Source organism: Suricata suricatta, chromosome 6, assembly GCF_006229205.1.
Source record: "Suricata suricatta isolate VVHF042 chromosome 6, meerkat_22Aug2017_6uvM2_HiC, whole genome shotgun sequence".
Taxonomy (NCBI): domain Eukaryota; kingdom Metazoa; phylum Chordata; class Mammalia; order Carnivora; family Herpestidae; genus Suricata; species Suricata suricatta.
The window spans coordinates 99,073,029-99,097,359 of NC_043705.1; the positions used below are offsets into that span (position 1 = coordinate 99,073,029).

Here is a 24,331-nt window from a genome sequence, read left to right on the forward strand (position 1 = left end):
AGAACACCAGCCAACTAACACTCATAGAGAGCTTATATGTGACATGGGTTGTGCTCATTATTTTATATTTGTAACTGTAGGTAAAACTTAAAATGACCCTGGCCTCCATTTGCTGTTGTTTCTTATAATTCCTTCATTCCTTCAGCATGCAGTAAGCAGACTGATCTTTCTGTCTTTCTTTCTTTCTTTCTTTCTTTCTTTCTTTCTTTCTTTCTTTCTTTCAAGTTTATTTATTTATTTTCAGAGAGAGCACGCAAGCAGAGGAAGGGCAGAGAAAAAGGGAGAGAGAGAATCCCAAGCAGGCTCCACGCTGTCAGCACAGGATCTGATGCAGAACTTGAACTCACAAACCATGAGATCATGACCTGAGCCGAAACCAAGAGTTGGATGCTTAACCAACTGAGCCACCCAGGTGCCCCACCAGACTGATCTTTAAAACATGAATCCTGGGCTCCTGGGTGGCTCAGTCAGTTAAGCGTCCGACTACGGCTCACGTCATAATATCACAGTCCATGGGTTTGAGCACCGCGTCAGGCTGTGTGCTGACAGCTCAGAGCCTGGAGCCTGCTTCTGATTATGTGTCTCCCTCTCTCTACCCCTCCCCAACTCACTCTCTGTCTCTGTCTCTCAAAATAAAGACATAAAAAATTAAATAAAAACATGAATCCTGTACAAAACTTTAAAAAATGTTTATTTATTTATTTTTGAGAGAGAGAGAGAGGGAAGAGAGAGAGAGAAACACAAGCAGGGGAGGGGAAGAGAGAAAGAGACTCACATGGAATCCAAAGCAGGCTCCAGCCTCTGAGCTAATAGTGCAGAACCCAATGCTGGGCTTGAACTCACGAACCGTGAGATCATAACCTGACCCAAAGTTGGACACTTAACTGACTGAGCCACCCAGGTGTCCTGAATCCCAAACAAGTCTTAACCATTTTCATTGACTTCCCACTTTGATTAGAATAAAGGCCAAAATTCCTTATCATGACTCATAAAGCCCGTGCAATCTGGTCTCTACCCACCTGGCTGACCTCATCTTGTCTATTTTCCCTTCTGGATACTATATTACTTTCTGTTCCTAAAACACAACAGTATTTGCCCCACTTTCAGACCTTTGTACTCAGTGTTCCCTCTGCCTGAAAACATTAAGAGCCCTTCCTATGCTTTGCACAATTCTCATTCTTCAAGTCTTGCCTTAATATTACTTATGCGATACAACACCCTGTACATTTCCTTTATGTCATTTATCATATCATAATGATCTTGAGTATTTACTTGAGTATTATAACCCCCTTTACAAGATTGTAAGATCCACAAGAGATTTGTCTGTCTGTTTTGCTGTGAAATTCCAGAGCCTAGCACAGTGCCTGGCACTCAATAGATCATCAAATATTGTATACATGGATTACATTGGTAGGTATTATTATTATTACAAATAAGACTGAGGCTCAACAAGGTTAAAAATTCTTCCCCAAGGCCACCCAACTAGTAGAACAGAATAAGGACATAAAGTTGAGTCTAACCACAAAGTTTAAGTTTTTTAAAGAACAAAAGGAGTGGGTAGGTACAGTAACCTTAACTGCAAAAAGGAATTATTTTGAAGGTGATTTATATCTATAAAAATATATCTGGATATATACTTGGCAGGAAAACTCAGCAGTATTTTTTAGTGTCAAGCAAATGGCTCAGAGCCTGGTTAAAGACGAGACCTTTAATGCTTGTGATAGATGGATGAAGGTCCCAGATAAAATGGAGACTGAATGCCTTGGGGCTAGTCATCCAGAAAACTGCCAAGGCAAGCACCCACATCCACTTGCCTGACTGTCCAACCCTCCTCCCCCAACCCTGCTCTATGCCTACAACCTTGGTCATTTGGACAAGAAAGGGTATTTGTGCCCCAGCTACAAATGGAATGACTGACCTAGCACATTTTTTCCTGGGGACTCATGAGCTGCACCAAATAATTTATTCTGAGTTAGCAACCACACTTCCAACCTCGCTTTGCTATGTTAAATGTCAACGTCCATCTTAAAGCATAAAGCACTGTGTTCATGCTGCAAAAACCTTTGCAAGTTCAGAGGGCCAATTTTGGTCCAGCAGGTGGCAAGGAAAGGAGTCAGAAAGAAGAAGGGGACGTTTGTGGAGTGCCAGCTGGGTGTCATGCACTGTGCTGAACATTTCATCCATCACTGAATCCTCCCAGGCTCCCTTTGAAGGAGGAAGAAACCTTTGCACTCTGGAAAGGAGACTGTTTTTTTATCATCCTCTGCTCAGGTCAAATAAGAGACAGTGGATATTTGGACAGCTAAATAGTGTACAAATTCCTCAGCAAGAAGTTCAGTCCCAGGATTCAGATTTCAGCTTGTGAGGCCCCTACTCTGGGGCTCACATTTTAAAGAGGATGCCTCTAACCTCCCCATCTCCTTCCAGGTATTCTCTCACAGCACTCCATTTCACAAATCATGGCACGTTAAAAATTATTTTCAATATTTTAATCACCTCTTACTTGTTTTTTTTCCTTTTTGCTAGAGAGGAAGTATAGCAGAATTTTAGATCAGGAGTTGGCCAACTTTTTCTGTAAATGGCAAGATAGTAAGTATTTTGGACTCTCTGGGTCATATGGTCTCTGCTGCAACTACTGGACTACTATGAAAGCAGTCATAGACACCATGTAAATGAACGAGAATGTCTGTGTTCCAATAAGACTTTATTTACAAAAGCAGACATCAGACTGGACTTGGCTGGAAGGCTGTAGTTTGCTGACTTGTGTTTTAGAGCACGGATGATGGCATCACAGTGGGCAAGACTGAATAGCAGCTCTGCCCCTGCCTAGTCCTGCACACGTGGACAAACTCCTTAACTTCAATAAAGTTCTGGTTCCCAGGCTGTAACATGGGGATAATAACAGTATTTTCCCTCTAGGGTGATTGGGAAGCATAAATAAACTAGCATATGTAAAATACTTAGACCAGAGAAGGTCTTTAAAAATGTTTAATGTCATCAACATTAGCTTTTAAGTTTCACAAGGGCAGGGGCCACGTCAGTTGTGTCCTGAATGTTTGGCACAGTGCCTTGCAAAAAGTAGGCAGTCAGGAAACACTTGTCAAGAAAAGAATGAATAAATAAATGAATGAACTCTTATTAGCCTCAAGATTTAAAAAATAAACAGGGTTTATTCTCTATTGGTTTTTGAAAAAATATAAAGTAGGTTTTTCTTTTCCTTTTTTAGTACCATAAAAATTTCCCCCAAGTCTAACTTTTAGCTGTGTTCTCTATATAGCTCAGATCCCACCATCAGACTAAAATTCTCTCAAAGCCAGAAGAAAAGGCAGCTTCCATTGTGTAAATCAAATATTCTCCCCAGTAAAAACATCTCAGAATGTGTATTTCCATAAATCCTTGGGGGAAATTTACCAAAATATTAGCTTGTTAGGAAGCATCTTTCTTGGCCATGCTGACTACCTCATAGTACCTTGTGTTTTTGAGTTCAAGACTGTGAAAGCACTCAGTAATGCCCCAAACATAATCTGAGGTCTTTTCTAAAATATAATTTAACATGGTATTTGTAGATCTTTACTTTGCTATTTAAAACATTAATTATGGCCACCTTGGAAGACTTCTCGGAGGAATAAATATGTAATAAGTATGCACAGATATTGTAAAAGGCACAGCTTATGAAGGAAACCAACTTCCCAAACATTCCTTTTTCTTGTCTAATTATCCCTATGTTTAGAGTTGCCAAGGAAATGACTGGTGATCCATGACTTTCTTTGAACCATGGTATATTGGCTCAAATTTTTCAAAAAGTCTAAGATAATTACAGCTATACAACTCATTGGTGAAATCTCATTTTATCTCCTTGTGATCTTAAGTAGCTTCAACCAGGTGCACTTAAGGTGAATTTCCCCCTTTATAATTGAATTTTATACTAGTTCAATCCCAACTTGGCAATAGAAAATACATACCATAGTAGGACACGCTTCCAGAGATGACAGAACAATATCAACATCTTTGGAACATAGGTCTAAAGTTGGATAATCCGACAACACTCACTATTTACTTAGCGTTTCAGCAGGTAACTCTGTGTAATTGAACATGCATGAGCTTTGCAGTTGAGTGTGCTTTACATAGATTACTTTGATTCCCCTGGCAGCTCTGAGCTATGCAAAGCATGTATTATTCCCACTCCACAGAAGAGAAAACTGGGGGCACTTGTTCAGGGTAGCCATGATAACTAGTGGCAGAGTTTCATTTGCAGTCAGAAGGGCACAGAGATTGTATACTTTAGGGGTTCTTCATCTTATTTGTTCTATGACCTTCTTTGGCAGTCTACTGAATCCTATGGACCCCATTTCAGAAAAATGTTTTTAAGTGTATAAAGCAAAATACACAGGATTATGAACAAAACAAATTATATTGAATTACAATTACTGGAATATTAAAAAATATATTTTTGTGATACATATCACATTTATTATATGTGTATATACAATTAATACATTAAATATGGCAGATATAATAAAAACCATAATTTTGAAGTAGTGATGAGCATAGACAATATTTTAACATATCTAAACCAACCATAACATGCTATAAAAGGCCTGTGATTTTTTTTTGGTGAAAAAGTCACAGATTCTGTTAATATTACTGGAGTCTGTTGCCTACAATTAAAATAGAAGGAGAAGCTAAATTTTCACTAGAGGTCAGTGAAAGAAGAATGTAATATTTTTCCCCATTGAAATTCATGACTCTCCCCCCAAATTTGTTTTAAATGTTTATTTATTTATTTTGAGAGAGAGAGAGAGAGAGAGAGAGAGAGAGAGAGAGAGACAGAGAGACAGAGAACATGAGTAGGGGAGGGGCAGAGAGAGAGGGAGAGAGAGAATCCCAACCAGGTTCTGCACTGTCATTGCAGAGTCTGATGCAGGGCTCCATCTCAGAAAACCATGAGATCATGACCTGAGCCACTCCCTACCCCAAATATTATCCATGGCCTTGTGGGGTCAGTACACCCCAGGTAAGAACTCGTAACTCTAGTCTAATCCCTCATAAACAGATAAAAGAAATTGAGGGTCAGAGAGGGAAAGAGATTTATCTGGGATGAATTAGCCATGTAACAGCAGGGATTGAACTAGAACCCCGGCGGTTGGGTGGCAAGTGGTTGGCTCAGTCACACGCAACTCTTGATTTCAGGATTGTGAGTTCAAGCCCCACATTGGATGTAGAGCCTACTTAAAAAAAAATAAACTAGGACCCAGTGGTTGAATAGAACCTCCTTAAAGGGCTTTTATGAAGAATAAACACAATAATATATATAAAGACTTTGCACAATATCAGATGCATAATAGCCATCTTGCAGAAAAGAGTGTCCATGTGACATGGTAGAAGTACACAGATGGAACTTTCTGGAAAACTCCTTAAAAGGAGGGACAGAATTAGTTGGATGTGCCTTTGCTCTTCTCCCTTTCCTCTTTGGGAGTGGAAGAGGGACATTATGGCCACGTTAGAAGGATGGTGCAGGCGAACTCTAGGAGGGACATGGGCCTTACCTGGCAGCATGGCGGGGGTGGGGGGGTTGAGCCAGAGCATCCTTGGACTGCCTACCTTCAGACTTCCTACATGAGAGAAAAACAAAATCTGATTGTGCAAACCACCTTTGCTTGTATTCTCTTATGTGCAGCCAAACTCACTCCCTCACTGACACAGTCCTCTTTCTGGCTGGGTGACTGAGCCTCTCTGAGCCCCTCCTCTATAAGAGCCTCATTCAAGGTTGTTTGGCAAGTGGCAGAGGATATAGAAAACTTAACTGCCGTGCGTGGCCCAATTTCAAGTGCACAGAAAAAGGCAGCTGTTATTACCATTACTATTTCAGTGTCTCACAATGCAGTGTGCTTAGTACCAGATTGGCTCCTACCTTCAAAACCACACACAGCCTCCCGCTGCGGCTCTGGTACACATGCCTCCAATTCAGCCTTGATTAAATGTTTATCAGTTCTCACAGAAAGGAACAGTTTATGAAAATGCTGACAGTGACAAAACACCTAATAATTAGCGGCTAACAACCACAGACATGGAGGCAATTGGTGGTTTATATAAATTCAGGGACTAAAGCAACCTCTCAGCATTCCTCAGATTTTTTGCATCAGCCCCCACGAGAAATTTCTGGCAGCAGAGTGGCCTGAGAAGTGACTGGAGAGGTTGTGGGGAGGCTGTAAGGACTTTTTAACACCAAACACCCACCACTGCCACACCCCGTGCCCTGCTCCAGCGGCCACTCTACTGGACCTTCTGCTGTCAGAGCCGGGGGCCTGTGGGGGTGAGAGCATGCAGAAGCTCACAGGCCTTAGAAGGGACCAAAGGGTAAAGCTGTAGTTGGGGGGGGGGTCCCAAAGATGCGTGTGGCCTACAGACTTGCCACAGGACAGTGCTAGTTTTTCACTGGGTCTTTTTCCTTCCTTGTGCACTGGTGGATTGGGGACCACATAGGATGCTAATGCCTGCCAAAGTAGACGTCCTTCTTTGTGGAGCCTAGAAGTGATGCACGTGGCTCTCAACACTCAGGGCTGGTGGGGTCTCTGGAGATGTACTGAGCAGGCTAAAAACTTGGCACCTCTTCCCATTAATATTCCTTTGTCATCAACATCTTTTAAAATAACATCCTTTTAAAAATTCAGTAGAAGAACAGGCCTAACTTGGATTCCCAGTGCCATCCCCCCAAAGTGACATTAACACCAGTGTGCTGTGTATCCTTCCAAAAGATTTTAGTACACTGTTATGGACTGAATTACATGCTCCCAAAATTCAGACATTGAAGCTCTAACTCCCAGTGTGGCTGTATTTGGAGATAGGACCTAAAGGAGGTAATAAAGCTTAAATGAGATTGCAGGGGTGGGGCCTCACTCCAGAAGGACTGATGGCCTTAATAAGAAGAGGAAGAGACACCAGGGATGCACAGGTGCAGAGAAAAGACCACGTGAGGACATGCAAGAAGGCAGCCATCTGCAAGGCAGAGAGAGGCTTTGCAGAAACCAACCACGCTGACACCTTGATCTTGAACTTTGAGTCTCCAGAACTGTGGGAAAATAAATTTCTGTTCTTTAAGCCATCAAATCTGTGATATTTTGTTATGGCAGCATGAGCTAGCTAATACACTAACTTAATTATATAAATACCGGAGGAGGACAATTTATCAAAATGTTGCATTGTGCTTCACCTCTATATTTTCCCCTTCCTCTTTTTACCAGGTAGGCAATAAGTTTTTGCAATTCCTTGGTCTGGGCGTAGCTAATATGTATCTTCTATTAAGAAGTTTTGTTTCCATTCCCATGAGTACTACATGAAAATATTTGTTTGCCCACATTTCCCCTCCAAAAGCAAATTGTCAAACTTTGCCCTTTAGATTTTATCTAGTGAGGATGAGGAAGAACTGATGTTCCATAAATAAAAATTCAGAGAAACATGAATCACCGAGTTAATGCCTGCGTCCATTGGTAAAGGAGAATTAACGTTCCAAGAAAAAATTCAAGAGAGCTTATCTTGTTGTTCCATGGACTTATTCTCTCTTTAAGTCTCATTTGTGCCTTTTCTGAACCAGATAGCTTTTGGGAAAGTGGGTTAAAGGATGCAAAATTAAGATAAGTAAATAAATCACCCACTCCCCCAGGAACAGAACCACGCTATGCATTATTTGGTTTCAGAATTTCAACTACCGCAAAGTACTCATTGACTTCGTGAGCCTAATGTAAATATTTTCAGCATATTATTATTCTAGCTCACCCACATGGTTCAGATGAATTAATCACCCCTTACCAGCAGGCACTTAGGAAGAAAAAAAACTTCATTATTTTCTACTGTGAACAAGAAGGAACAGCAAAAAAATGGCATCAACTCTTTATGTTTCATTCTTCTTCTGACTCCAGATCAGAAGACATCCATGGATTCGTGCCTATTTTTTAACTTACCCAAAGTTAGTGGCTCCTGCTGGATCAGTATTCAGAACTTGGATCTCCCCTCCGCATGTCTGGGAGAACCAAGAACAGGATTGGCTGTGACAACCATGATTACACACAGCAGCAGTACCAGAATGTGACAAGGACACCCCATGCCTGAACTCCAAGTCTTGTCCCTCAACCTGGACCCAGCTTCTAACTGCCCATCTCTTCCACATTTGTAAACAGGACTATTCTGTCCTAGGAGCTGAGTTCAATTAATGAGGGCTTTCTTTTGGCTAAGCTCTGTTAAGGGTTACACAGTTATATTTTTATCTGAGACATGTTTTGAGCCAAAATATAATCACTATTTGAACACCTACTTTTTAGGTTTATTTTATTTTTATTTATTTATTTATTTTTAAATGTTTTATTTATTTTTGATACAGAGAGAGACAGAGCATGAGAGGGGGAGAGGCAGAGAGAGAAGGAGACACAGAACCAGAAGCAGCTCCAGGCTCTGAGCTAGCTGTCAGCACAGAGCCTGACGCGGGGCTCGAACCCACAAACGTGAGATCTGACCTGAGCTGAAGCCAGAGACTTAACTGACTGAGCCACCCAGGCGCCCCTAGGTTTATTTTAAAAGGGAGTAGGGAAACCTGGGTGCCTCAGTCTGTTAAGCATCCGACTCTTGATTGGGGCTCAGGTCATGATCTCATGGTTTGTGGGAATGAGCCCCATGTTGGGGTCTGCACTAACAGTGCAGAGCCTGCTTGGGATTCTCTCTCCCTCCCTCTCTCTCTCTGCTCCTCCCGTTAGCATGCATGCACTCTTTCTTTCTCTCTCTCTCTCAAAATAAATAAAGAAACTTTAAAATAAAAATAGAGTAGAAACATTTGTAGGAGAATGTTTCCAAACACAGGCAGAATGGAACTATAAGAAATATGCTCTTTAGTATGATTACTAACATTTTGTTGATTCTGACAAAACATATGCCGAGTTAGGTCTGTGTGAGGAAAGAGTGGATTTTGTTTTTTTAATCGCTCCACAAAGAACTGTCTTCTGGAGCAGGAATGAGACCAATTAGCTTTTCCACGAATTCATCTCTGTGATGTTTTAGCATTTCTTATAGATTTCCCCCCAGGAAGCCACACAGCTGGTTGGCTACTGAATCCAGCTGTCTACTCTAAAAATCCCAGGGTTTTCAAGGCATCAGTCTGAAGGACATTGGGAATGCTTCGTAATGTTTTCTCTTACCTGGGAAGATTTTTCTAAAGGCTGAAGCACAGATCATTATGTTTGTTACACCTTAAAATGAACAGCCTTTGAACCTTAGATTTAGAGATGGTGCTCATTTGAGGTTTCTTAGTAATCACTGCCTGGAGGGCTCTTGGAGTAGGATGGATGATGGGAAAAATTTTGAGTGCTTGGAGAGATATCTTGACCTCACTTCTCCTAGAGACAGAGTGCCATCCTCTTGGGAAGATAACTAGGCCAGTAGTGAGAGCACAACTCATGAAGATCTATTTCTAGAAGATTCTTTCACTTCTGGAGGATGAGATGGGATTCTAGAGGCAGTGAGATTGACCAGGCATTCTTTTTGTCAACTGCCATCCCTTCCCTGCTGATGATTTGTTATGGAGTCACAGCAGAGTCCCCAATTACCTTCAGGGTCAGCTCAAAAAGCCTTAGACCAGAAGCCAGCTCCTGTCTGCTCAGCTTTAATTTCCAAACCACAGGTCTCCCTGGCTCACTCCACTTACTCCATTGCAGTGACACAGTGACAGGATGGGGGTGAATGGGGGCTGGTTCAATCTGAGTTTAAACCAGAACCTTGTTCATAGCCTATAATTTCTAAAGTTTGATAGGCTATAGTTTCTGAGAATTAACAGAAGTAATTGAACAGTGTACTAACCATCTTCCAAACTACAATCGTTAGCATATCTACATCATGATTTTTGCCATTCCTGAGTCCACTATTATTTAGGTAAATGTAAAAAATGATTTCATCACTTAATAAATTTTATTTTAAAAGGAAGATGTTATGTTATCTGCAGAGTTGAAATCCTAGTGCCACCTGCTTTAAAGTGAAGTTTTCAGTAAAAGTGGATACAGAGAAAACAAAACAGTATTCAGTATTATTAGATTTGAGTTCTGAGGTTGCCTGCCTAAAGCTCTGAGCTGGAGGTCTGCTATCTCATTACTTAAAGAAACAAAACAAAACAACAGTGACACCTGAGTGGCTTAGTTAAGCATCTGACTCTTGATCTTGGTTCAGGTCTGCTTGGGATTCTCTCTATCCCTCTCTCCCTGCCCCGATCCCCCCTGAAAATATATAAATGAGCTTAAAAAAATAGAGATTGGCAAGTGTTAGAGGGGTTTTAAGGATTTATTAACACCAAAGTGAGACTTTCAACTTGATGCAATCAGAAGTAAAAGAGAGTACTTTCTCATTCTCTGGTTCAGCTATGGCCCACTCAGTGTTTTGGTTTAAAGTGTCATGAAGCAGGCCCAATGCAAAGGATACCACCTGAGCAGTTATGGCATCTTGAAAAGTTAGGATCAGAAGAGCGTAATAGGGACTGGCCTTCTTCCTGCACAGCTGAGGGGAGATAAGGACAGACAGTTTATCGCTTCTGTTTCTCTCTGCCACAGACAATGTTGTAGCAAAACCCTTGTACATCTTTGTGTGCTTGGAGCGCTATCTCTGTGGTCGGAGGCCTACCTGTGCTCTGCTGAAGGGATGTTCACTTCAAATGTTTTAGACATTAGGGGCGCCTGGGTGGCTCAGTTGGTTGAGTGTCCAGCTTTGGCTCAGGTCATGATCTCAGGGTTTGTCGGTTCAGGCCCCATGTGGGGCCCTGTGCTGACAGCTCAGAGCTTGGAGCCTGCTTCAGATTGTGTGTCTCCCTCTCTCTGTGCCCCTCCTCTGCTCGTGCTCTGTCTTTTTCTCTTTCAAAAGTAAATAAATGTTTTAGACATTGTCAAGTTGACCTCCAAAATGTTTGCACTGACTCACACCACTCCCTAGCACTGCATGAGTTTGCCTCTGTCTCTACACTCTCAATAGATAGTCAATGTGAAAAAACATACTTCCTTCTGTGCTTTTAGAGCTGTCCAGAACCCAGGCCATTCTGCAAAAGTTCGTTTGTTTGTTCTTTCTTTCTTTCTTTCTTTCTTTCTTTCTTCTTTCTTCTTTCTTTCTTTCTGCATTTACTTTGAGAGAGAGAGAGAGAGGCAGAGAGAGGAGAGAGAGAATCCCAAGCAGGTTCCGCACTGTCAGTGTGGTGCCAGATGTGGGGCTCAACTCATGAAACATGAGATCATGACCTGAGCCAAAATCAAGAGTCAGACATTAATTTACTGAGCCACCCAGGCACCCAGCACATGTTTTTCTCTAATGACACAACAGCCAACCAGCAAGGTTGTGTTGTGGGGGTCTCTCCCTCCAGGAACACCTTCCCTTTCCCTCCTGTTTGCCTTTTCCCACCCTTCGAGGAGGGCTGCAGTTCCCCCTCCTCAGATGCTCCTGCCTCAGCCTGCCGTGGGGGGGGGGGGCTTTCTAACTGTACGTTCCACCATTTGTTCAATATCGCCTGTCCTTAATTTAGAACTTTTAGGATCTTCCCACCAAAATGCCCCTAATTGCAGGGCAAGGTGAATGCATATCTGGGAATTACAATTTCAAGTGGCTAAAGAAGAAGAAAATTTCTTTGAAGTCCCTTGTTTTATCTTAAAATCTAGTTTTATATTAAGCATGTTTCAAACCTGGTCTTGTCCAGTAAAATCGCTGCTCCAGGACATGCCCCACGTTTACCCTCAAGCGGTGTGGAGTCCCTGGCACGTCTCTGTATAACCCAGGCAGGAAAATGCAGCCTGGTCTTTATCTTCCTCCCTAGTCTTGAAGCTCTCCAGGAAAAGGGATTCAGATGTACACCTAGCTCCCTGTCACAAGGAAGAAGTTCAGTACATTGGTGTTGACTTGTACTTTCTGTGTCTTTGACTTGTCTCCACCTGGAAAGGGGAAGGAACAGTCATATAGAGATCCCCAGCGTTGTAAAGGACCGTGGCACCGCTTTTACGGTGTGATGCCTGCTAACTTGTGTATGAGTTTCCTATTTCTTCTCTAACAAATCACTATAAACCTAACGGCATAAGACAGCACAATGTGTTCTCTTATATTTCTAGAGTTTGGAAGTCTGAAATAAGTTTCACTGGATTAACGTCAAGGTGGCGCAGTTCTTTCTGGAAACGCTAGAGGAAACTGTTTCTTTGTCCTTTCCAGCTTCCAAAGGCCGCCTATGTCTTCCAACACTTGGTCCGCTTCTCTTCATCTTCAAAGTCAGCTGCGCAGCATCTTCAAACGTCTTTCTCTCTGTCCTAACTCAGATTTCTAGAATGTCTAGCTGCAGCCAAAACACCACCGCGGGGCTCAGAGGAAGTGGGCAGAGTAGTGCAAACTGAATTGCGGCGTTCGTTCTCGTGCACTCCGTCGCTTAGGCGCGGCGGACAGCAGGTGGCGCCCGGGGCCGCCTCAACGCCGAACTTGCCCGGTTCGAAACACCTGCTCAGGGGAAGGGAGAGAGGAGCGGTCACTGCGGTGTCTAAAGAGCTGTTTCTCAGTCTCTGCACGTACGGAGGAAGGATGCCCGGCTCTGGGCCGCAAGGAGAAGCCCTGGGAGGCTCCGTCTTCTTTGCTGCGCGCAGCTGGAGAAGTCGGGGAGCCAGCGCGCTGGGCCCGCGGGAGAGACCTTCGCACCTAGGCGCGCACTGCGCCCCCGTCGGGGCTGGGGGTTAGGGGGACAGCGGTCAGATCTCCAGCAGTCACAGAAAATCCAGAAACCCAAAGCCAAGTATTTGTGAGCCTGAAAAAGGAGGAAATTGAAACCTCTCGGTGTGATTAAAACTACAGCGTCGGAACCACTGCTGTTTGGTTTCTGGAAATGGGCTTCTTAACAACACCGCCCTTTGCCTCCAGGCCTGGCTCCTTCCTCGCTTGGAGGCAGGGGTGAGGAGGTCAATCATTTTAAATTTATGGATTAGGGGCGCCTGCGTGGCTCAGTCTCTTAAGCATCCGACTTCAGGTCATGATCTCCCAGTTCTTGGTTCAAGCCCCACATTGGGCCCTGTGCTGACAGCTCAGAGCCTGGAGCCTGCTCCAGATTCTATGTCTCTCTCCCGTTCCCTGCTCCTCCCCTGCTCACACTGTCTCTCTCTCAAAAGTAAGTAAACATTAAAAAAAAAAAACTTTTGGGTCAGATGAGAGGCTTACTTTCTCTGAAGTCATCCTGAGTTTAAGGCAGATGGTTTAAGCCAGATGGCAGGCAAGTCACGACTGGAAGCTGTCCTATCAGGCCTGGGGAGAGAGGCACTGGCTCCTTCAACTCAGTGTTTAGCAAGTGGACAGTAGACCCAGGAGGGGATCTTGAGGGAGTAAAACCTAGTCCTTTTCCTGTCAGGTGCATACAGTGCTTCCCAAAATGACCACCTGGGACATTTGCTAATGTAAATTACTGGGATTTGCCTTCATCTACTAAATCAGCAGGAGGAGGTCAGGGTGAGTCTGTGTTTTCAGTAAGCCCCTGAGTGGTTCTTCTCCTCTGAGTTTGAGAAACACAGCCCCAGCTCTTGATATTCAAAGTAGGCAGTTTAGCTACAAGAGCCAGCCTCTGAGCAGCCTCCCCCTGCAAAGTGCCTAGCTCTAGTCCCACCTGAGGGAGGGTGCGAATTAGGTCACATGAGTGTGAAGAATCACTGTTCTTGTCTGGTCCCCACCTATTAAACCTCAGGCCCTCTTTAAAATTGAAAAAAAAAATGTTTTTTTTTAATATTAAAAAATGTTAGAGAGACAGAATACAAGCAGGGAAGGGGCAGAGAAAGATCAAGACACCGAATCGGAAGCAGGCTCCAGGCTCTAATGAGTCAGCACAGAACCCAATATGGGGCTTGAACTCACGGACCACAAGACACGACCTGAGCCAAAGTCATATGCCCAACTAACTGAGCCACCCAGGCATGCAAAATTTTTTAAATTAAATTTTAAAATGTTTTATTTATTTTTGAGAGAGAGAGAGAGAGCGAGAGAGAGGGAGAGAGAATGAGTGCGGGAGGGTCATAGAGAGAGAGGGAGACACAGAATCTGAAGCAAGCTCCAAGCTCTGAGCTGTCAGCACAGGGCCCGATGCAGGGCTTGAACCCATAACTGTGAGATCATGACCTGAGCTGAAGTCAGATGCTTAACCGACTGAGCCACCTGGGTGCCCCAAACCTTGGACCCTCTTAAAAAGTCTTCCCAAATATTTGGGGGTTCCTTGAGTTCCTCACCTCCTACACCTCCTTAACAACTAGCTGCTTCCTGCAAGCTGCTTGACCAAGGAACCACAAGTGTAACCACCACAGCTCAATCTCCTGGTGCTTCACAAGTGGCTCTCTCCCTTGGGGATAAGCCCCCACCCTCTCAAAGCTGTGAATCCTCAATGGCCCAGCTGGAAGTGTCTTCCCCTCCGGTCTCACAGTGCCCCAGCAATGCTTTGTTCCAAGCAGAATGCCCCTGTTTCTGGCTCAGGATCAGATTTTGTCATCACAGCCCAGAGGCAGCCTTGTTTGGGTTCCCAGGTGCCCCAAAGTCCTTTGAGGAAAGAGTTCCTTCAAAGATGAAAAGTAATATACTGGTAAACTGCCTTCCAATGAAGAAAACCAAGCCCTGATTTGTAGTATTTGCCGATTTCTGTGACATAAATATTCCCATGGCAGCAGACTTTAAGCTACTTTAAGCTTTAAGTGTGATGTCACTGAATGCGAAATTGGAAAGATGTGCTGATAATCGACCTCATAGCTGGTAAAGAGCAACTTTAGCATACCACTACCTGAGGCCTGGCCAGGGACCAGATACCAAGATATCACTTGCCTGATGTGGGGCTTGAACTCATGAACCACGGGATCATGACTTGAGCCAAATTTGGGCACTTAATTGACTGAGTCACCCAGGCCCCCTTCACTCAAGAAATTTTTAATGAGTGCCTACCTAGTGCCAATTGCTATTCTCTGATTTGGGATCCAGAAGTAAGTACAATGGGTTGAGTTCTTGCCTGGGTGGAGTTCACATTCTAATGGAGGAGACAGCCAATAAACAAACAAACAAATAGACAGTTCATGACAAGTACTATAAAAAAGGGGAAAGCCAAGTAAGGACCTACAGTGATAGATGATCTATTTTATAACAAGTGTACTGGGGAGGCCTCTCTGAGGTGGTGACATCTGATCACCAAATGAAATTGGGGGAGAAGCCATTGAAGGAGAGAGAGAGACAAGAGGTCTGCTGGAGTCTTGTTAAGTTTGAGAGGCCTATGAAAAGGCCTGGGCTGGTGACACAGTTTGGGAGTGGTCACCATGTGGATAGAGTTTAATGCCACAGGAGTGGAGGAGGTCCCTGGGGAATAAAGAGAAAGATCCAAGGACTGAGCTGTGGAGAGCAGTTTGGGAGGAGAAGGTTGTCCGCTAAGAAGGAGTGGTCAGCTGCGTCGTAGGCTGAGTGAAAGAAGTGCTTAAAAACAGGGGAGTAGGATCCGTTGTGCTGAATGCTGCCAAGAGGTGCCTGCAGATGAGGGTCTGTGTGAGCCTTTCATGACCTTGACAAGCCCAGTTCCCAGGGAGCAGTGGGGTTGGAAGCTGTTTGCAATGGATGAGAGAGGGAATGGGGGCACAGAGGGGAGACATGGATGTAAGCACAAAAGGAGGGTTGTCAAGGGAAATAACGAAGTAGGTTGGTAGCTGGGAGACAGGGGGTGGGGGTCAATAGAGAGAGAAAGGTAAAGACTGGGGATGCCAGAAAAAAGGGATCATTGTCCCTCTGCCCCCAGATGCCCACCTACATAACTGGCCTTCTTGCAGACTCCTTTGAGTCTGTGCATGCCAACTTATGCAAGCAAATGCTTGGGAGGGCCCCTGGGCCACGGGCGCAGTGGGCCCAATCACACCATGAGTCCCAGATTCGGTTTGACTGCAACTCCTGCCACATTCCCATCACCGAAGCTGAGTGGCTGGGTGATTCTGTCTGTGTTCCGTGCACATCTGGAGTGGAGGAGACCCTCAGCGGTATATGGTGAAAGGTGTTGAAAGAACAGCTGTCCTTCAGGGACCTTCGGAATGACGCTGAAGGTCCAGCACAATCATGCTGGAATACCTGGAGCTTGAACCTTGCTGTGAGGAAGATCCTGAAAGCAGGCGCCCGGGCCCCCTGATATCTCCTTGCAGGTAGTTCCCAGTGCTGGGGCAAGGGGGGCGAGGGAAGACCTGCCCAAGGTGTCCCCTTAGAGGGGTCACAGCAGGGGCGGGGCTGGCCCACTCCTGGGGCTCCCTGGGTGAAGCCCTACAGACTATGCTGGTTAGGGGAAACCAGACTAAGCTGGTTTGGAGCCCCTCCCTGAGAAATCTGCCAAGGTCATCCTGGAGTCAGGTGAGGAGGGAAGAAAGGAGGCTGCTTCCATCCTGAATGCTGCAGCAGACACTTCCTTATCAAACCCTGTTCTGCAGTAGCTCATGAGCCATGGCCTTGGGCCGGGCCCCTGCACACCTGGCTGAGTCAGCATGTTTCATCCTTCATGTATGTGCACATACACATGCAAAACATCTTCGCAGCTGGCTTCACCCTTTGGGTGGTGATTGGTTGCATGTCCGGGTAGTGAGAGCTGGATGATAATTGGTGATGTTCATCTATATCTCTGCCCCAACCGTCCCTTTCCTTACCTTCAAGCAGGCCACAGGTCTGTGCTTCCCTCCCTGACATGAGGCGTGGGTGGGGGGAGTAGACGCAGCATGCAAGGTTTCCTGGCTTTGTTTTCTGAAAGCTCCAGACCAAAGAGAGGGCAGAGGTCGGGGGGGGAAGGAGAAGGTAACTTGGAGAAGAAGAAAGGTGAGAGGCACTTCTCCCACATACAAAGGGGGGTTTCTGCAGGCTGGGAATGTGCAGAGCAACATCAGTGGGCTGTCTGATTCAAATCCTGGAGGCCACATCCTTCTGGATGACTTAAACTTTGCTAAGCCTAAAAACGAGACATTTATAATCCCTACTTCATCGATGAGTTCTTGTAACATTACGACTTTAGTCCTAAGGCTCTAGGTTGCTTGTTGTGAGCTGGCTTGTATCCCTCCCACTCCCAATTCCTATGCTGAAGCCCTAACTTCCAGTACTTCAGAACGTGACTCTATTTGGACATACGGTCTTTAAAGAGGCTAAATAATGTAAAATGAGGTTATTAGGGTGGACCCTACTGCAATATGGCTGGTGTCCTCATAAGAAGAGGACATTTGGACCCAGACCTGCATGGAGGAAGGACCGTGGGAGGACACAGGGAGAAGATGTCCATCTACAAGACAAGGAGAGAGGTCTCAGAGAATATCAACCCTGCTGACACCTTGATCTTAGATTTCTAGCCTTCGAGACTGTGGGAAAGAAATTTCCGTACTTAGTTATGACAGCCCTAGTAAACTAATACAATCCTAAATAAACTTTGGAAGTCCTTGAGGTTGGGGAGCACAAATCTGCTCCCCTAAATTGGATGGAGAAAAATGAAACCAGGTGAATGTATACGGACTATTATTTAACCTTAAAAAAGAGAGAAATTCTGCCGTTTGAGACAACATGGATGAACCTGGAGGACATTGTACCAAGTGAGATAAGCCAGACACAGAAAGACAAATACCGTATGATCTCACATATATGTGGAATCTAAAGAATTGGAGTCATAAAAATGGAAAGTAGCATGGTGGTTGTCAAAGGGAGAGGGGTAGGGAAAAAAGGGAGAAGTTGGTCAAGGGGTACAAAGTTCTAGATACGCAGGATGAGTAAGTTCTGCAGATCTAACATAGAGCATGGTAACTCTAGTTGCTAATACTGCATTGTACGCCTGAAATTTGCTGAGGGTACATCTTAAGTGTTCTTGACATGTCCACATAAAAGGCAACTACATGAAGTGATGGGTATGTTAATTAGCTTAAGTGGGGCAATCCCATTTCACAATGTATACATGTATCAAAGCATCAAGTTGTCCACCTTAAATGCATACAATTTTTATTTGTTAATTATATCTCAATAAAGCTGGAGGGAAAAGAATCAAACCACAAAACACACCTCTTCCTGACCTAATTTCCCAGTCTTCCTTCTCATCCTCTGTCTCCTTGGAAAGTCAAAATCAGAAGGTGCAGCTCTCAAATCTTGCTCAGCATTTCATTAGCTCTGTCAAGAGATCATGCATGTATTTTGGGCACTGATTAGACGCTAGGGGTGATGGTTATGAGCAGAGGTTCCAGGGTCAGATGGCCTAAGTAGAAATCTGAGGTCTTCTTTTCTTTCTAGTCATCTGTTGCTGTGTAAGAAACTCGTGGTGGAAAACAGAACAGTGGTTTATTATTATCTGTCACGATTCCGGGGGTGGGTGGGGCTGTCTAGTGGCTCTCGTTCAAGAATCACTTACAGTCTGATGGTTGAGGCTGGCTGTTGGCTGGGCCCTCAGTTGGCAGAAACATCTACATGTGGCCTCAGCTTCCTCGCAGAACAGCAGATGGGTTCCTCTGCTCCTGCTGCTTGCTCATCTCTATGTAGCCACATCTTTCAGACCCAGCTCAGATGCCACTTCCTCCATGAAGTCTTTCTGATTCTGTGCACATGGATGTGAACCCTTTCTCCCTCAAATTCCTGAAACCCTCTATTTACATGGCTCCAATGGCATATTAGTAATCAAATTGCCATTTGTTGATCAATCATCATATGCCAGGCATTGTACTAAACACACCACATGGTCTATTGAAACTGATCTTCACAACACCCCTCAAAGACAGGTAGGATTATCCTCATTTTACAGATTGTGAAAACTGCTCCTCAGAGACAGGAGGTGATTTGCCCAAGTAGACAAAACTAATAAATGGTTGAAACACAATTCTCACCTGGTTCTGTCTGACTCTGTGGTTTTCATGCTTAACCCTTGTGTGTAAGGGACCTCTTTCTACCTGACATATATATTTATTTTGAGTCCAGTTTCCTCTTCCAGCCTGAAATTTTCATGAGGGCAGAGCTGAGTTTTCTTCCCGTTTTAACCTTGGTGCCCAGCTTTGCGCAGGTGCTCAATGATCATTTGTGGAATAAATGGAAGAACAAATAGGTGAGTGAATAACATGCAGGAGGCAGGAGTGCATGGAGGGCACAGGTGTATGTGGTTGCTGGCTCAGGTGACACTTGATGGAGACATAATATGATTCCCACAGTAGCAGTTGACATGACATGTGAGGACAGTCACCAGATTTTAATGCTTTCTTCTTTTCCCTAGCAGCCATCTTATAAAGATGCCTCTTCTCTGAATGAGGCCGTTAGCAAGAAACAAAGCTGTCTTACTAGTCCCAGTAAAATTGTCTCCCAAACCAGCTTGTCTCTGAGGACTGTGCATTGGGAGAGAACAAAAGCTGAAGGCACAGATTGGCAGGGCTTGGCCAGCTTGTCTCTGGTGCACTGTTCTTGACCAGCAGTCTGAGGACAGAGACCTAGAAAGAAGTGGGGACCTGTCTCGCCACTGAGGGGCATGGGAGAGCACTAGCAATGGAAGCATGGTGGGTGTTGGGTGGTGGGGGCCCAGCTGACAGTCTTCAGGTGTCATTTCCTTCCCTGATCAGAACTGCCCCTTCCTCTGTCACCAGGTAGAAATCCTAGCCATGAGTGCCCACAGTCCCCTGTTCCACTCCCATTATAGACGTCCATATTCAGGCTAGGGACATATACACTCATTCATTCAAGAATATTTGAGCACCTACTGTGTGGCAGGCACCACTTTAGAGGCCAAGACTGCAATGGTGAACAAGTTGACGTAAACCTCCACCCCCATGGAGTATGCATTTCTAGTGTGTGAGAGGAGACAAATAAACATATAAATATATAACGTGCTAGGTGGTGACAAGTGCTATGGAGAAAAACACAGTGGGGAGGGTCCACACGGTGTGCTGGGCAGCATTGGTGGCGGGAAGGCCGGTTTTCAATAGGACGGTCAGAGAGATCAGGTGGCCAATGAGAAATGACGCTTGAGCCCAGATGTGAGGGAGGCAGAGGAATCAGAAGTGCAGAGGCCCTGAGTGGGAAGGTGGGATCCCCCAAGTTGAGGAATAGCAGAGGCAGCCTGGCTGTAGGGGAGGCAGAAATGGGGAGAGGTGTAGGGGAGGAGAGGGAAGGGGGGCAGTTGCACCCTTGTCCCCTGTCTCACCTCTCAAAATCCATACGTCAGCAAATTAACTTGCAAACTGAGACTGACACTGGCCAAGGCAGCTAGAAGTAAGCCACCCATTGCCACCTGAGGGAAGGTTTTCTAGGGAAAGCCAAAGAAAACAGTGTCAAATTCTTGGCTTTTAATATTCAGAAGGCAGGGCCAGGTATAAGATGGGAAAATTGTAGAAGGATGCAAGTTCTTCCACACTGACCCAGACCTTCCTCATATCTTCCTCTCCCCTCAGCCAGACTAAATCAAGATTCCATAGGCTGATAAGATAGAATGGAGAGGGTCTTGAAGGGACCTGCTGAGAGGAGGTGGGGTGGCTAGAGGCCGCCATGTCTGTCCAGGGCCAGGGGGAAATTAACTCCGAATCTGAGGTGGGGAGTGGTTGCTGTTCTATTTCTTGTCACCAAGAGGCCAACAGCAGCCAGGACAAGGCTTGTTCTTCATCTGGTGGAGGGGTGCTCAATGTTTTGCCCAAGCGCCATCCAGCCTCCTTCCAAGAGCCCCAGGCACTTAACCATCACCGCCAAGCTCCAGATGGAAGGTGGAGCCAGACAGTCAGGGTCTCACCAAGCAAGGAAGGTGCTGGGTCCCTGACTCCTGTTATACACTCACATGGGACTGCCTGGTGGCCTGCCCACCTCTCATTCGGGCTGACTCCCTGAGAGAGAAGACATTCATCTCTGTGTGTGCCTGTCTCTGGATTCGACTACTTCTGTATGTTGGGGAAGTTGAATCTATTGAGTTTATAATCTAGGTTCCATGTGTCCATTGGTAGATTTGGGGCATGAATGGTAGGTGAACCTTGAGCTGGTACACTCATTCTTCTCTAGTTTTCATCAGATTCTTTTTTTTAAAGCTTATTTATTTTTATTTTCAGAGACAGAGAGGGAGCATGCAAGCAGGAGAGGGGTAGAAAGAGAGAAAGAATGCACATACGAGAGAATCCCAAGCAGACTCCCCACTGTCAGCGCAGAGCCCTGTGTGGGGCTTGAACTCATGAACTGTGAGAACATGACCTGAGCCGAAATCAAGAGCCCGACGCTTAACCAATTGAGCCATCCAGGAACCCCAAGTTTTCATCAGATTTTTTTTGAATTTATTTATTTATTTTGAGAGAGAGAGAGAGACAGAGAGAGAGGGAGAGACAGAATCCCAAGCAGACTCCACACTGTCAGTGCAGAACCCAATACAGGGCCTTAACCCACAAACTGTGAGATCATGATCTGAGCCAAAACTTAGAGTTGGATGCTTAACCAACTGAGCCACCCAGGCGCTTCTTCATCAGATTCTTTAAAGAGCTGCTGATGTAGGAAAAGGGGAGAAATGCTGGAATGGGGATATATAAGGTCACTCACAGGCACTAAAAATAGTGCCTATTCTGGGCCAAGCTCTTGCATGTTTTGTTTTATCCCAAACTTGTGGGGTACATGCTAACCATAGTCTCAATTTACACACCAGACAGTTGGCCTCCCAGAGGCCAAGGGACCTGGTTCAGGTGGTAGAGCTGAGCCTTGAACCCGTGTGTCCCCAGCCTCCCACTGTTCCCCCATCACAGGATGCACAATCTCTAGGACATCCCACCTTCTCTCATGCACCCATTCTGGCTCTGTCACCCTGATGTTCTATGACTTTTATTAAATTTCATTTTTCCTTTCCAGTTTGGGCTAATCTCCTCTTTGAGTAACATGTTTCTTCCTACTGTAGCACACAAAATTCTTTTACTCCGTTATAAACTTGTGGCTTTCTTCTTCAAGGTGGACCCTGAGTCCTAAAACCCTGGACTCTGATGAATAACACTGTATTTGTTTTCTTTGCCCGTGTATTCAGATTTTCTAAACATACATCAAAGTATTGAATAGTTAATACCTCTGCTAATAGTAGCTACAGTTCATCGGATGTTTCCAAGCAGCTGGCATAGTGCACATTTATACTTATGATCTCATTTGATCTGCCTGCTGTCCTTCTGAGGCAGGTACTATTATTACCCTTATTTTATAGTTAAGGAAACTGAGGTTTACACCTGTGATGTGAGCTGCCCATGGTCACATAGCTACTAAGTGGCAGAAGTGGGCTTTGAACCTAGATCTGGAAGATTAATTATTACCCCATCTTGCCAAGCCACTTGCCTCTTTACTTTGGTTGGCAGATGTATTACTGTCCATGTCTCAGTAGTGACAACGACCTAGTAATGTTTGGGCGGCTGGAGAGGATAAGCAGGATTGCTTTGCTGCCAGTTGGAGGTCAAAGTAAAGAAGACCCATTTTCTTCCCCAAGGGCTCTTGAATTCCAGGCCCTGTCTGGTCCTGACCACAGCAAGGTGACCTGAAAAGGTAGCATAATGCAGCCTCTGGCTGGGGTCAGATCTGGAACCTAGCACCCTATGAGGATGTGAGCCACTGCTTGGCAAACCTTCCTTCAGGAAGAAGGCAGGAGGCTGCCGCTGCATCCCGGTGTCACCTGGGTGGCCTCCAAACACTAGTGATGTGTGAGGTCATCAGAACTGAGCAGCTCAGGAAATGCCTTTGGTGCTCGTACCTTTAGATATCTGTGGTCGAAATGATAACTTGCACCTGACCAGTGAGTCACAATTTGGGGTTTACGCCACAGTAATCTCATTGAATCCTTTGGGCTTCCTGGTAGGCTGTGATGATCATGGCCATTTGATAGATAGGAAAGCAGACCAAAAGAGGCAGGGTGAATTGCTCAAGAGCTGAACCCAGGTCCTACTGACTTCAAGTCCCACTCACTAGTACTAGACCAGTGATTCCCAAGCCTCATTCTGTGGAGCCTTGGGGTGCTTGGTGCAGGCCAGAGGGAGGGGCTAAGGAGGAGGGCAGTCAAAGGGCTCAGGTTCTGCTGTCCCTTTCCTTCTTCACTCTGGGCCTCAATGATGTCAGGATTGTGTGTAAGACCTGTTTGGAAGATTTGTGTTGCTTACAAAATGTTTTCAGAGGACTGCTCCAAACTGTTTCTTCTTCCCTGGAAATTGAATCCAGGCTCTTCTTTTTCTAGGACTCTTTTATCTGTATCGAGGCAAGAAAAAAATCTGCTCTCTGTTAGAGGGTGTATTCAACCCCAGCATAGCAACACAAGGGAGTATAAAAGGTATGGACACGAGGTAGCAGACCGGAGTTTTGGTCCTAGTTTAGTGTCACATAGTCAAGTTATTTACCTATCTGTAAAGATGAGGGATTAGCTTAGAGAATTCTAAACGTCAATTTTGCTCAAATCACCTGTGGATCTAGGGTATCATGCTTGGTTCATGGATCTTAAACAGGGATGAATCACTTGAAATTGTATTAAAAATATTATATATCTATATCTATAGATAGATACTTAATTTTTTTTGATACTTAATTTTTTTTTCTGGAAGGAGAATGTATAGCTTCCATCAGAGTCTTAAAGCGGTCTCTGACACAGAATACCTGGCCTTTTAGGACTTTTTCTTCTTTCTTTCTCTCTCTCTCTCTCTCTCTTTCTTTCTTTCTTTCTTTCTTTTCTTCCTTTCCTTCTTTCTTTCTCTCTTCCTTTTTTGTCAACTGCTGGGAGATACTTCTCCTTTTGCGAGGGGTTTAAGTTGTAACAATGGTGTGAGAAAGCAACTTTCAGAAATGGGGAGGGATACGCAGAGCTAAAAGCTGAAAGCTAAATAAAAGCATCAGAACCTGTGAACAAGGTGACAATCTTGTTTAAACTCCTGGATGCAGCCATGTCTAATACCCCTACACCTTTTTAATTACAGGAACTATTGCTCCTTTTTCACTAAGGCTTTTCTATTTCAATCACCTATAGAATAAATGATTGATGTGCTAACATTGTTAGAGAAGGCTCCTTCCATTTGAAGAAGTATGAAGCTCAGGACAGAAAAAGCAAAGTGGGAAGAGAAAGGCCTGAGGTGAGTGTCTTCCTGTCATGCTTTTTTTGAATTTCAGGGAAGAAGAGTGTTCTCTGCTTTGTTCCCCATCCTTTATTTATTGTTGTTGTTAGCAAACTGGAGGCTTTTAGAGGCAGGAAAGATGTTAGAATCAATCCCATCATTAGAGATGGGAAACCAAGATCCAGAAAGGGAATGGGACTTTCTCCAGGTCACCGGCACATCAGCAGAAGGCTTGAGGCCAGAAGGGAGGTTACTTTCCCCCAGGTAGGCGCCAC

The 24,331-nt window shown here is 44.8% G+C and overlaps 1 protein-coding gene across 1 annotated transcript in view; it reads right to left on the bottom strand.

The window, feature by feature from the left end:
• Positions 1-24,331, bottom strand: part of ADRA1B (adrenoceptor alpha 1B) — a 76,703-nt gene that overhangs the window by 5,149 nt on the left and 47,223 nt on the right. Inside the window, exons 3-6 of the mRNA XM_029941250.1 lie at positions 12,387-12,712; positions 7,959-8,017; positions 6,238-6,305; positions 5,547-5,612 (exon numbers count right to left, since the gene is read on the bottom strand). Of these exons, the coding sequence (XP_029797110.1) occupies positions 5,547-5,612; positions 6,238-6,305; positions 7,959-8,017; positions 12,387-12,712 (519 nt within the window). The remainder of the gene's footprint in view (positions 1-5,546; positions 5,613-6,237; positions 6,306-7,958; positions 8,018-12,386; positions 12,713-24,331) is intronic.